The sequence below is a fragment of the Ciconia boyciana genome, chromosome 8 (assembly GCF_034638445.1).
Source record: "Ciconia boyciana chromosome 8, ASM3463844v1, whole genome shotgun sequence".
Taxonomy (NCBI): domain Eukaryota; kingdom Metazoa; phylum Chordata; class Aves; order Ciconiiformes; family Ciconiidae; genus Ciconia; species Ciconia boyciana.
In genome coordinates this window covers 44,235,763-44,250,003 of record NC_132941.1, presented here as the reverse complement: position 1 = coordinate 44,250,003, position 14,241 = coordinate 44,235,763, and the positions used below count along the sequence as shown (strand labels likewise).

Here is a 14,241-nt window from a genome sequence, read left to right as displayed (position 1 = left end):
ATCCCTGTCCTTCAGGTTTCTCCTCTGATCCTCTGGGACCTGCTTGGAAGCACAAAGTGGAGGAAACGCAGTGTGTCTTCTGCTCAGCTATTGCCAGAACCACTGATGTTAAAGGCTGAATGCAGGGCTTGGGTGTTAGCATGGACCAGCTGCTGCATTTGTTGGGGCCATGGAAATAAATGGCCAACTTGCTCAGTCTCATATCACAGTCCAAAAGACAACAAGAGAGATTCTGAGGTGTTGGTGGATACCTGACTGCCATCACCTTGATTACAGCCCCCAGAAAATGCAGATTAGACAGAAAAACATTGGTGTTAGCAGTTTTCCTCAGGGTGTTTCTTGTGCAGGGGCTATGATCATGTCCATCACATGCACAAAAATGTCTCATGCTAGAGAGATTTTTAGAGTGCCCTTACAGTAATGTCTGGTACCTTGCTGGTAGTTGTTTACGCGACATCTGTTTTTTATCTTTCTTGACCTCTCCCCTTGGGTAGCTATGCGGGCTATGTCTTCTCAGTGCTGTGCGTTACAGAAGACAGGCGGAGAACCTGATGCTTGGGGTGGAAAGTGGGCAACTCGTGCCAGCCTCCTCCTCCACGCTCCCCCGCCAGCTGTTTGTCTTTACCCGATGGGCTTTTCACCAGTTGCAGAAAACTCTAGTGTGTTCGATCAGCAGAGCTTTTGACCGTGGTCTTCATGCCAGGGTTTGATGCAGCCTTTTTGGCCTCCGTAAAGGTTTGGAGAGGATGTTCATTTCCTGACTTTATCTTTTCTGGGAAGCCAATATTAAATGGGGGGCAGGGGGGAGAGGCAGGAATGGTTTGCAGTAGCCTGCGTTGCTGCTGAGGAGATGCCTGAATCATGTTATGCCTTTTTATGTTCAGGTATCATTCATTGCTGTGGACTAGAAGAGAAGTGACAAATTTATGGATAGCTGATGGCAAGCCATCGTCTGGCTGAGTGAAGGGAGGGTTTGGAGCCAGTGCTGTAATGGGAAACGCTGCTCGAAGATCCTGCTGTAGGAGCTTGGAAGTACGCAGTTGAAGGAGCAAAGAGTTATGGCACAGGGAGATTGTGGTATGCACATTCACCCCAAGAACCCCCCACTGAGCTCGTACACTTGTCAGCTCTCCTCTGCTCGCTGGTTAGTGTCTGTACTGTCTTTGCATAATGCTGCATCTGTTGAGCGGCGTGAGGATAGGTGAGTGCCCGGTGACTGTTGCTGCAGCCTCACACCATAATGCCTTGTCCAAGCAGCAGCTGCCTATGCAGTGTTGAATTCAGACTGAAGCACCTGGCCCTTGCAAGGTGACTCTTGAGACTCTTCAGCATCCAGTGAGGCGGCTGGGCTTCGGGCATTTGCCATTTCCCTGTGGGGTCACTGTAAATAGCAGAGATAGCCCGCCTGTGCAGATTACCTCCATCACAAGCCAGCAGCCCTGAAGTATGATGCTTTCCAAAGCATTGCCCCGTGCTCTGCTGTTAGAGATGTTAGATGAGACACCATACAGCCTCAGGCAGCTGTGATCCCCCAGCTCGGATACCACGGTGTAGATTTGGATGCAGCTGAGCATCTCGCACACGATCTATCTGCCTGATTTCCCAAGCCTCGCTGCATATGGATCAGCCCGAATTTCCAGTAAAACAGCCCAGTTGCCCCTGAAAGCTGCTGCAATGTGCTTAGAAGGCGGGTGAGAGGGATAGATGCGCACCCTGATGTTTTGTCCCGTCTTTCTTAATTCCTCCCATTCTTCAGTTTGGTGGTTTTTCGGGTTTTTTTGCCCCATCTTTCTCCATCCATGGTCTGGCAACTCTGCACAGGCAGGGATTTTCAGGCTGCGATGTGAAATATCGTTTCTCCCGGCAGCGGATGAGCTATTTCCTCTTTGGCTGCCCCTGAAGCGGCGAATATTTGGAGGGAAAATAATGATAATTAGTGATTATAATGCTCACAAATTATTGTTATTTCTTTTACTGTTACCGTCTGGAGCTTTTGCCGCCCAAGCGCGGCAACCGAGGCACGGAGCGGCTTTCCCCGCCCCCGACGGACCCCGCGGCCCCGCCCGGCCCGGGGCGCGGGGGACCCGCGCCCCGGGCCGGGCGGGGCCGCGGGGTCCGTCGGGGGCGGGGCAGAGGCCCGGGCGCAGTCGTGATTGGCTGGCCTCGCCTTGAGTGACAGCGGCGGCACCCCCCCCCGCCTCCCGCCGCGGCGGCGGGGCCGCCGGCGCCGCGCAGTGCCCGCAGCCCGGGCAGCCGTGCCGCCCTCTCCGCCGCTATGGGCCGCGGGGCCGCCCCGCTCCGCCGCTTGCTGCTGTCGCTGCTGCTTCTCCCTACGGCGGGGACGGGCGCACGGGGAGCCGCCTTAACGGCGGGGGAACCGGAGACGGCGGAGGAGCTGATGGAGTACCGCGACCCCTGCAAAGCCGGTAGGGGAGCGGGCGGGCCGCAACTCCGGGAGAAGTTTGCCAAGCACGGCGGTGGCGGACAGGTGTCTCTGCGAAGCGCTCCTCGCTACCCCGGTGCCGCCCGGCGGGACCGGCCCCGGCCCCGAGCTCACCTGGCCGCGGCGGGAGCCCCCCGGCCGGGAGGCGGCTCGGCATCCCGCTGCCCTCCCAAACCTCAGCGGGCACCCGGCGAGCTCCCCCGCTGCTCCCCGTCCCGCCGGTGCGGGAGGTTTCTGGTTGCCCCCCAGCCTGCGCCCCCGCTGCCCCCGTTACCTGCGGGTTGCAGCCGCGGGTGGGAGGCTACCCCTGGGGCTTTTTAAAGAATTATCGCCCGCTCCCCATCTCTTCGCTCATCCACCTGTTCGCCGCCCCTCCCACGCGAGAGCTCCTCTGCAAAGCCAGGGAAATGCCCTGCGGTGCTTTGCACATCGGTGTTGGGGTTCTCCCCCCCCCAAGCTTTTTCTGTGCATTTTTGCAGCCTGCTGGCAGCTGTTTCAACTTGTCCCGGGGTCTCTCCGGCCCGAAGTTGCGGTGCGTGCCCCGGAGCGGCAGGAGCACGCCGGCGCTTGGCGGGGCTCTCCCGGGGTTCCCCGGCGGGCAGCGAGCCGGTGCGACCAGCCCCGGGCATCAGCCGAGCCTCCCGGGGTGTCCAGATACTTTCTAGTCGCCTGTGTGCAAGTTACCGCATCCTCTCCAGGAAGGCTCCAGCTGCTCCTTCCATCCCTTTTTCAGAGTTTTTCGTTCAGAGTTCGTGTTAGACTGCACTCAGTTGCTTCTGAGCTCGGTGTAACCCTTTTTAACCGTTTGATTCCCCCAAGAGCTTCTGTCATCCCTAATATCTTAATTCGAAGGGAATATGAACCCAGGTTTTCTCTTTGGAAAACTGAGTGGTCCTCTTGATGCGACTGTTACTCCTTTTGGTTCCAGCTATCAGCGAATGTTGTGGTCTTGTGAATTGCTTCTCTGCTGGGAAATTGGCAATCGATACCTTGTTAGTCTTGTTCCATTTACAGGTAACTTTGTGCAGAGACCTATTTTCTTAATACTGTAGGAATCGAAAAAAGGAAGGAGTTTGTGTGTGGTGTTCTTGGTCTTTCTTTTGAGTTGGGGCTTTGCCCCCTGAATGCTCTCCTAGCTGTTCCTCAGTGTCCCTTGGTGATAGCTTCCCTTGTTATCAGCTCTCCCCTGACTGCTTTTAGGGGACCTGTAGCCGTATCTGCTCACATAGACGAGCTCTGTCATGGCAACGTCTATCAGAGCCCCTCTGCCTTGTATAGCAAGTTGTTTAACTGGCCTTGTACGCGGGCTGTGTTGTGAGCGGTGGATTTTATTCCAAAATTCAACTCAGTCCTCTTCTCTCTACAGAGTATTTTTTGCACAAAACATTCCCTTGATCAGTAAGACATTTGTGATTTGATATCTGGTTTGGTGGGCTTTTTAAAAATTCTTTTTAATCGGCATGGGACCCAGCCCACCCAAACATGCTTTACTGTATTTGTGTCTACTTCTAAACAGTAATGAATTCGTCTCTCTCTCATTCCAGTGAAACTAGGTGTTAGTGATACAGCTATGGTTCAGACCTGGAGAGCTGCAGGTACAGTGCTTTGGCCTTCCCGTCTGAAAATGTATTAACCTTGCTTTCTCCTCAAAAGTATGGCATCATCTCCGGTGTGCCTCACTTGCACTTGGGACTGTTGGGTACTACTGTCAGGTCAAGTATGCGGAGGATGAGGAATGCTCCTTTAAGGACCACATAGACAACGTGTACTTTAATTGACTTACCTACATCAGGCACGGAACCTGTGGCAGAAAAGGAAAAAAAAAAAAACAACTTCCCAACCTGTCATTTACCTGCCTTTGCTGTAAGACCCTTTCTTTCTCCTGCAGTCCCCCCATCTTTCTTCCAGGCTCTCTACCTCTCACTTCTGCACGTACACAGAGAAGAGCCTGGACTGCAAGCGTATATCCCTTCATTGTATATCCTCACCTCCTCTCCTGGTGGGCAGAAAAACCTTGTGTGTGCTATTCCTGCCAATTCAATTCAGTCAGGATTAATTGCAGAAATGATCTTTTTTTTCCGGCTTCTCAGGATTTGCCTCTAATACTTTTCCAATGTCTTCTTTCCAATAGAGAGGAAGGAGTGAACAAGACCTATGGAGGTCACACAGTCCTTTTCTGGAGCCCAGGGCCAGGCTGGTGTTTCTGACAGTGCTGGCACACCTCTGTCTGTGGTGGAGGCTGCCAGGCAGCCTAGCCCGGCATTGCTTTGGCTTTCCTGTTGTCTGACCTGAGGGTCCAGTACTGCAGTTTAAGTCTGCTTTTCTCCCCCAGTCTGCGTGGGTGTGGAGGACAGTACGGTGCCTTCTTGCTTTGCTGCAGCCTTTTTCACTGGTGAGCCTTTTTCACTGTTACCGGCTTTCTCATGTTTCAGTCTTCTTTTCTATGGACCATATGACTCTGACTCTTTCAGTCTGTCCTGACTGACTGTGCTTTCTGGCTCTCTAATCCAGTTTCTCTCCGTGTGGGCTGTATCAACCTCAAGTGCAGAGCACTTGGGCTACAAGACCCTCCTCACATGCCATGTACCTATCTCTGTGCACTGAATGACTCCAGTTTTTAAAGTCAGCCCCAAAACAGAGCAAGCAAGAATTTTACCACATGGACCTGTGTTAGACCCTGCCTCTCCTCCTCCCCCTGCCTTGCATTCGCAGCCTTCTTCCTTTTCCAATGGAGACCATTAACAGAGCTAAGCAGGTGTTCACTGCTGAAAACACCATCCCAGCAAGGTTAACGAGTGAAGAGATCTGTTTCTGTGAGACGAGATGAAGGCACCTCTAATGGAGTTGTCCCTCCAAGATGGGCTATGTCAGGGCTGTTGTCTAATGCCTATATAGGAAGTCTATCACGCTCTCTTCCTGATGTGCTATAGCAGTCACAAGTCGTCTTAATTTCCTTGGGCCTGAGTTTCTCCACTGGTGGGACAGTGTCAATATTTGTCTGGAAGCATGACTGGCGAGAGGGCAGTGATTGCAGACCTGCTGTGAAAAGCTCAGGTGCCTGGTATGTTTTGCAAGGGAAAGTTGTTGATGACGTGTGGAAACAGAGCTGGCACTGTGAGACTTGCGGTGATGTTTCCATTGCTGCTGCAGGCACGGGCTCCTGTGCGTGATCTTGTGGCTGCAGATTGTATGCAGGCTCTTAGCCCATTGCGAAGACAAATTGCTGCTCCACTTACGTGTTTTCCAAAGCTGTTGAAACTATAGTGCCTTACTTCCTTTTTTCCTGCAGGCTAATGGCTGTGACCCAGAGGCCATGATGGATTTAGATCTGGCAGGTTACAAAATGAAAGCTTGCCAATTCCTCATCCTTGCAGCTCATGCCCTGAGGTTGAGTGCAGACTGTCGATGGTTGATCTGCTAGGCTGGGAGTGAAAAGCCTGGCACATGCTCCTCTCTGTTGCATTAGCTAAGGCTGTAATAATCTCCAGCAGCAAGGCAGGACGGACAGCACAAGCCAGTAACCTCCTAAATCACTGCAACTACTGAGCTACTGGTTATAAACACGTGCCTAGAGTTACCAGGGCTCAGCTGATGGGCCATAACTCCACTGCTGCTCAACCTCTTAACTCCAGCCATCCAGGATTTCCTTTTCCTAATCTGTGGCTGCTTTCCTGCCTTTTTGATAGGGTAGGAAGAGAGGGCAAAATGCCTGAATGGCTGATAAAGGGGCAGTTGAGGCAGGGCTGCACCATCAGTTTGAGTTACCAGGGGAGGTGACAGTGCTGACTCTGCTGGGTGAGTTTTGCTGAGTGTTGCGGCAGGTCACTGGAGCTTGTCAAAGGGAACAGTGCAAAGGTTCCTGCCCAGATCTGCTCCGTTATAGATGGAGAAATGTCGTAAGCCTGACACGTGCTTTGGATAGATCTGCTGCTCAGAGGGTGCAGCTAAAGATACCCAGGCCAGGGTGCAGGTCTGAGTGAGGCTGCCTGACAGACAGGCAGCAGGAGGAACTATGGATGCCTGGTAAACAAAACAAGCGCATCCTTCTGGGGCTCCTCAGGCAAACTGGAACTAAAGGAATTAAATAGGCTGTGATTCGTTCTGGTAGTTATTTTGGTGCAAGCTTATATGAACTTTAATTTGAGGTGAAGAGCAGAATCTCTGAGGTTCAAAGTGACCTCTGAAGATGGTATAGTCCAACTTAAGTCAGCAAGGGGAGGTGGGAGACATAAATAGGAATGAGAGCTGGGCACTGAATAATTTTTCCCCTGAGTATTTACAGGGTTGATGACCCGTTCCCTCCAGCAGCAAGCCTGTGATGAGGCTCTTTTCCACTTGCCAAATAGGCAGGTGAGGAGAAAAAGCTGCAGTTTGGTCTCATCATCTTGGTTCCTGGGTACTTTGGCTCCTAGTATGGTGCCTCCTGCCCTTTGTGAGCTGGAGGTGCAGTGTTGCTTCCCGAGGCCTGGTATTTCCCTCGGTAGCTCATCTTCCAGGGTGGGGTCCTTTGAGGGTGTCCTGTGTCGGAGTCCCCTGTTTCTTGGTGAAGTTCTGTCTGCTCTGGCTAGACAGTTTATTCTTGTGTGACGTGGCCTGTCTATAGGCTGACCAAGCCCAGACATGGGCCAACCTGCAAGTCTTGACTCCCAAGCCAGGCAATGCAGTGTTTCTCTGTGCAGATGTTTGTGTTAGCCTGCCTAGCCATGTGCTCCTGAGCCAGATGCCAAAAGCGTTTGGGCTCCTGCTGCCTGTTCATGCCTCAAGTACCCTTCAGGAGGGTTTGTGTTGCTGAGGAGAGCCAGACTGAGGAGGAATTTCATATAGGCACAAATAAGCCTTGCAAGCAAGTTCAGCTTCTTTTCATGAGACTCTGATCAGAGAGATGGCTTTTGCTCTGGGCTGTTGCTTGCAGAGCTCCTGAGCAGGCAGACCTGGCATGAGGGGGCTGTGAAACGGGAGCAGGGCTCTGGCAGGGAGATGGCACCAGCAAAGTGAGTTCGTCCCAAGGGATTTTGCGGCGTGCTGGGGATGTGATCTCAGAAGGGGAAGAACTGAGGCAAGGGGTGTGAGGGGGTCCCATCAGGGAACTTGGCAGTAGTCCCATTTCCCCTGTTTCTTTATCACTAGAAGAGTTGTTAGAGAAGCAGTTTGGCAATGATAGAGCAGCTTTTCCTGCTGAACCACTGCTCCTTCAAGAGCGTATGCTGTTTGTCCAGTCGCAGGGTACCATTGTGCATCCCTGTTCCTGCTCCACCTGCTGATTTGATCCACCAGCTTCTAAATGCCCCACACCAGAGGTCTCACCCTGACTGCTGTCCTGGGAGAAGCTCTCACAGACATACATAACTTGTGCTTTTCTGTCATTCGTTCCTTCTAGCTCTCCCTCTGTATAGGCACAGTGCCTTTCGTTCTGGAGGCAGCGAATTTCGTTTGGGTTGTGGTACAAACATCTCAAGTCACGTGCAGACATTTCTGCAGGAAGCTGAGGAATTTGCTGTTAGGAACTGAAAGCCTTGGGCGGGGGTAATCAAATGAGAAAGGGGAAACAGAATCTGTAATGTCCAGGTTGCTTGAATATTGCTTGGGTTTTGAGTGGGATGCAGATGCTGTTTTCTCTGTTGGAAGCACAGATCCATCATGTTAGTTGTAGAGGAAGAAGAAAGCTCTCACAAGCAATCATTCCCCTTACGTTTTTTCCCTGGTAGGTTGCAGGAAGGGTTAAATGCTCTAGGAGAAAGTTGACTGAGTCTTTTTGGGTGGTCTGGGAAAGCATGAGAGAATGGACTATTCAGTCTTTAATTTACCTGTTTTGGGGAGGTGACAGCAGTAACAGAATGGAAAACAGGTGGGTGAAGAATACTGGAGACACTCGGTCTTCATACACATTTGGTGATGCGGCTGTTTGCTGTTGGGGAGGCTGTACTTTGCAGTGAGGTAGAGCTGCAGCAGAAGCTTCCTCCTCAAAGGGAAGGTTTAAGGTGGCTTTTATTATAATCCTAGCCAAGCACAAGCTAATGGCTGTGGCTTAAAGAAAAAAGAGCCACTAACCATTTTCTTGCAGCTTGAGATTCCCAGGTACAGAAGCCATTGGCCTGGGGAAATTGAAAGCAAGACCTTAGGATCACTGGGCAAAGGAGCACTCGAGATCCGGATCTGAAGTCCTTCCAGTGTTTAGCTGTCTACTTAGGATCTGACAAAAGCATGCTTGAACTTTGACACTTCTTGGGGTGTGTTGGATCTGCTTGTCCTGCGTGAGATGTAACACTCAGTGCTATACCTATGCCTTGGGATTTAGCAATGGACAGGACAAGGGATGGCCAAACTTAGGACAAGGGGGCTTTTATTTCCTTAAAGAAGGCTGGTAGGGTGGGGAAGAGGTGTTTGGAGCTGTCATGGATACTTCTCTGCAAAGGGCTTGTAGAGCTTTTATTGAACTTTGTAGTCTGGGTGCAGTTCACAGCTGTATGCCCTTGACCATAGCCTGTGCAGGTTTGATCAGTGAAGACTGCTCGTTCCTCAGGTGTTCTGTGGCATAAGATTAGTAAGTCACAGAGCCCCAGCCAAAGGCATTTAGAAACTGTGCTGCAAGTCTTTCAGGCTTCAAAAGTCCACAACGCTGAGGATTTTGGTTTGAGCCACTTTCCACTTGTGTAATTATATTCTACCTTCACAGTCGTGCTTGGAGTTTTTCCTCTCCTGTGTAGCGTGTCTACGCCTTGCTGGACGGCCAACCCAAGAACTAGCTGCAATTTACTGGTAAGCTGCCTCCTTCTCACTGCTAAAACTGTGCTAAAAAGGCTGTGGCTGTGGGGTACCCTGTCTCCTCTCCCACCCCAGCAGTAGCTCCTGCCGTTCTCCCAGTGGTCAGTAGGTTCTTCCATCCTTGCTCACCTAACAGCAGCCCTGCACTATGGTGTGCATTTATCTGCTGTGTTGTGCATGATGAACCAGTTCTGTGCAACGGGCCATTTGCTGTAGTAGGTGGGCTGCTGTGTCAATCTCCCCCTGCCCTTGAGAAACCACAGGGAAATGCCGTGGCCGGCTTCTGTGAGTCGGAGTCCAGAGCTGTCTGTGCCAAGGAGATGGTGCTGGGACAGGGGAGAACACTGACCTGACGGGGAAGTCTGTATGCTCTTTTTGGAGAGGGGCAACCTTGGAAGGAAGGGGGCACCTCTGACACTGAATGACCTGGTTGTCCTGGATCATGAGTATTGCAGGTATGAACCTGCAACAAAACTGCTTTCAACTAGTGCTGAAACGTGCTTTCACTGCTCAGAAAGGATGGATGATTGAGTAGAAAGTGGCTGTTGTTTTGATTCAGCTACTAGGTCTTCTGCCTTTTTTTTCCCCCCTCTTTGTTGTAGCTGAGCTCCCAGAAATGCTGATCTCCAAGGGCGCGTGTACTTTGATGTTCAGATCCACTCTAGCACTTCCTGAACACGAAGGTTCCCTGTCAATAGAAACTGCTTAAATGTGCAAGGAAGCCCTTGATTAAAGAACTCTCAATGACTGATTGCTCTTTCTTGGCCAGTTTGTGTCAGCCTAGCTTGGAATGGAGAGAAATGTTTAACTGTGTGTTGAGAAGGAAGCCTACGCGAAACCCCAGCCACTGGTAAATCACCCTCTGGTTTGACTGATACAAATTGTCAGAGACCTGCAGCTGCTGCCGGTCCATGAATCAGCTCAGCTTTAGACCTGAACGGAAATTCACATCCTCTCAAGTCATTTTGTATTCGTGCAAATGTCAGCACCCAAGCAAAAAGCATCTGTTTAACCTCCCCATCCACAAACCCCAAAGCTATTTGCAGAGCAAACTGTACCACAGTGTTATAAGACACAAGTTCAAGTCTGCTGAGCATTTTATCTCTTCCTGCTGGGAGTTAGTGTTGGAGTGTGGTTGAGACCCTTTGTCTGATTATTAGAAGCTGGCTGATATGGTCCTGGAGGGTGCTGAGAATTGCCTTTCTGCAGTCCTCACGTCATAGCTGTGGGTGTTGCCCATCTCCCATGTCTCATCAGTGGGATTTTGAACTTAGATAGCATTGCCTGCAAATAGCATTGCCTAATCAGCAGCGTTTTCATTTGCTCTGAACTTTGGCAAAATTAGCTGTTTTGGTTGGTATTTTGCATGCTGAATTTCAAGTGAGACCCGCTGGGGGTTGTTCATTCATTTCTGTGAACAGAGTTTGGAGGAGAGAGATTTATTTACAGACTGTGCCCTGCCTTCTGCTGCTGCTGGCTGTACCTGACAGAAGGGCCTGTCCCTGCTCCAGGGGCAGATGTCTGTTGTGGAAGTAGAGGACTGTCTGTACTGATGTGTGTGTTGGCAGGATGCTGTGTGAGGAAGGTATTGGTTCAGTAAGACATTGGTTTTTCTTTAAAATTCTCCAGTTATAAAAACACTTAGATGCTCTGGACTTGCAAAGTCGAAACTCCCTGTTGCAGAAATGCCAGCATTAGGTCTACTTTGGAGCTTGTGGTGTAGCTCCTTAGGCATGAAGGTGGACTTGAATCATGTGAACTGGAACTCTGCCTCTCTCGAACAGCTGTCCTGTGCAACATGTCTACCCTGAGACTGCATCAAATAGGGGTAACAAAGGGGACTTTTGGATGCATTGTCCATGTCTGTTGCAGAAGTTGAGTAGTGGGTAGCAAATGAGGCAACTGCTGCAGGAGAAGCTTGGATAGCTACATTGCAGAGGTGTTTGAGCTGTACTGGAGTCAAGAGGCCCCAGACTGAGAAAAAGCAGTTGGTAAATGATCCTGGCAGGCAGTGGGGGAACCTAATATAGGAACCTATGAGTTAGGTGGTCTTGAAAAGGTTGGAAGTCATGCACTTCTGAGTATCTTGGGCCAAAGTAAGGCTATTCCTTGGGTGTCCTATTGTCAGTAGCTCAAGCTACATATGTACAGGGGATTGGTAAGACAGCAAGGGTTTGCACCACTTCTATGGAGCCTGTCAGTCGAGCTCCAGTCAGAAGACACTGCAGTTCAAAGTTATATGCACTTGGCTTTGGATGTGTGTAATACTCCAGAGGTCTAGTTCAGGCTTCTGTGGCCACCAGATCTTGTACCCTGCTATTGTCCAGACACTCCTCTGTTGGCTTGTCTGCTGCCTGTGCATTCCTGACAGAGTAAGGCACAGGTCTTTGCCTTAAAGTGAGTTTTGAGAAGTTTTGGCTGCTGGGCCAAGAGCTTTCTGAGTTATTTGCAGTGTGACTTCTGGTGCCGGCTGGTTTTTGTGGTCCTGTTGCAGTTACTCAGAGACTTATAGACCAGTTTGTTTTGTCCCTGCTGGCACCGCTGACCTGGGAAGGCAGAGATGCTCCGATTCGCGGGGCTGACCCTTCGGGAGGGCTGGGCTGGCCTGTTGGGCTGTTTTTGCGGTGGAGAGAAGCCTGTTATTTGCTGCGCTGTTGATGTTGCAAGGGTATTTTGCTGTGAGCTGCAGCTGGCCCATGTATCAAGCTGCTGATGTGTTGTGCAGTTGACCGCTGCCTGGATTTAATCTCTAACCTTTGATTGTTCTTGAAAGCATGTTCTAGGGATTGCATTCCCACCCACACTGCTCCTGTGACCCCTTCAATTTCCTGGGTGTCTAAGTACAGAACAGAAAAGATTCATTAACCTGGCAAGTAACCTCCTTTTATGGGGGAAGTGATTTTCCGTCACGCTCTGTTAGATCCTATTGATTTCTGGTTTTCCCCTCTTTGGCCTCTTCTGCCATATATTCTCTTCCTTGTCATGCTTCAGTAAGAAGGTGATATGTGATATGCTGGGGTTTTTTTGCTGTTTCCTGGGCAGAGAGTGGGATCTCCTAAGGCCATTGCTCGAGTGCCCAAGTCTCTGCCTTTTCTTGGAAAGCTTTGTTGTCGTGGTAAACTGCTGGTTAGTAATGGGATGTTGACATGAGGAGTAAAACTTCCTGGCTGCCCTCTTTTTTTTGTCTTGACGTTGAGAAGAACATTTTCTGTTCTTTTGCCTTCTTTGCCCATTGTACAATCCCACATCTCCTGGCAGGGGTGAGTTTGCCATGGGGTTTGCAAGCGTGCGTGAAATGGAGACCCTCAAACCATCAAGTATGCCGGCTCCTTCTGTCCTCCTGGGCAGTGTTGGCAGCTGGATGTGATGCTTTTGTGGTGCCTGTGTATTTTGTAGCTACGCCTCTGCTTGGTGTGAAATGGAAGAAGCTGCCAGGTTTGGGCTGTCCCACTGGCTCATCGTTATGGAGGTAGATTGTGGCAAGTGTGAGGGGAAGAGGCATGTCCTTGGAGCTGGGTGGGAGGGCATGGGGATGTCCCCTGTTTCAGGAGGAATAGGACATTCCGTGCAAAATTCCACACAGGGAATGGGGAAAGTGTTTTCTTCCCAACAAGTTCCCCTCCTGTGCATATTGGTGTATTCCTCCGTCTGGACAGCCATCTTTATGCAGCTGTTGCAAAGATAAAATATTACAAAGGTAAATGCTAAATACATGCTCTCTGAGCAGGATACCTCAGTTTTGAGAAGGCTGTTGCTGTTTACTAATGTATTGGATTTTTAGACTGAGTCTTTCTGTGATTCAAGGCAGATATTTCAGTAGTTGGAGAAATAGTTTTCCTTCCAAAAGTACACTTTCAGCTTTTGTATTAATTTCTCAGTTTTCAGGGTTCTTACTAAATTCCTCTTCTTTATGTATGAATATTTTGTGGTAGTCCTGTGTAGAAGTATTGCAATTGAAGCATCAAAGACTTAAAATCTAAGGGAACATTGTTGTTTCTTTTAGACTTTTGTACTCTTACAAGAAGCCTTATTCTGAAGAAACAGTTGGCCTTTGCACTGCCTGTCCTATTGCTGCTCAGGTTCAGCTGATCAGAACAAGGACCTCTGCCCAAGGGGAGAAATAAAGCTCGCTGTGGCAAGGTTTGTCATCTAGGTTGTCCTAAAGGAAGATGCATGAAGAACAGATCCTATTAATTTACAGATATTAGGCTGCACTTTCCCTAAAATAGGCAATTAAACCCTGAGGGGTCAGTGAAGGGGTACAAGCTCTGTTTGCAGACCAAGCAGACCGATCCGCAGTGATGTGGAGAGCTGTGCTCCTAGCTCTCAGCAAAACAGAGAGCCTGGCTGTTTGGTGCCAGGCTGTTTGAAGGCTTGCTTTCATGGTTCAGTACGTTACGTAGGAGAAGGGAGAAAAGCTAATGGGAAGTTTTTGTAGGGAAAGAGGGTGGTACTTTGAGTGGAATACACCATGAAACTCCTGAAGACCTTACAGGATCATAGTCTTCACTTTTAGTTGTGAGCAAACGTGGGGAAACAAACCAACAAGCTCAAGATTCTTAAAATGCATTTGATTCAGCATTTAAAGTTGTTTTCCTCATATTGCTTTCAAGGCTTTGAACTTTCAATTTCTATGTTTTTGGGTTTTTTTTTAAAGTTTCCTCATGTCCTCAATTAACCCCAAAGACTCCTAAAATACCTTGAAAGGAGGAACAGTATTCTGTACATGTTAATACAATTGGGAGTAGAGATGTTGGAAGGTCTCGTAGCAACATTGCCAGCTTTCCCAGTTTTGCTATCAGCAGAAGAAGGAACAGTCAAAGGATCAACTGAATGTGGGGCTGGCTAGGGAGGTCTGGGACTCTTTAAAATGTGCTTTGGAAGGACGTTTGGTATGTGGTGTGAATGCTGGGCTGGAGCTTGGTGACCTCTCCCTGCAGGACTGTTTGCAGAATGCCAAAATGCCCTTTCAGTCAATATGAAGGCTCAAGGGGTTGTGTTTAGGGGTGTACAGGTCTTCCTTCCCGTGTAAGGAG

General features: G+C 49.9%; 1 protein-coding gene across 1 annotated transcript in view; it reads left to right on the top strand.

The window, feature by feature from the left end:
* Window positions 1-2,275: 2,275 nt before the first annotated feature.
* TLL2 (tolloid like 2) overlaps window positions 2,276-14,241 on the top strand; it is a 96,543-nt gene continuing 84,577 nt past the window's right edge. Inside the window, exon 1 of the mRNA XM_072870051.1 lies at window positions 2,276-2,426. Coding sequence (XP_072726152.1) covers window positions 2,276-2,426 — 151 coding nt within the window. The remainder of the gene's footprint in view (window positions 2,427-14,241) is intronic.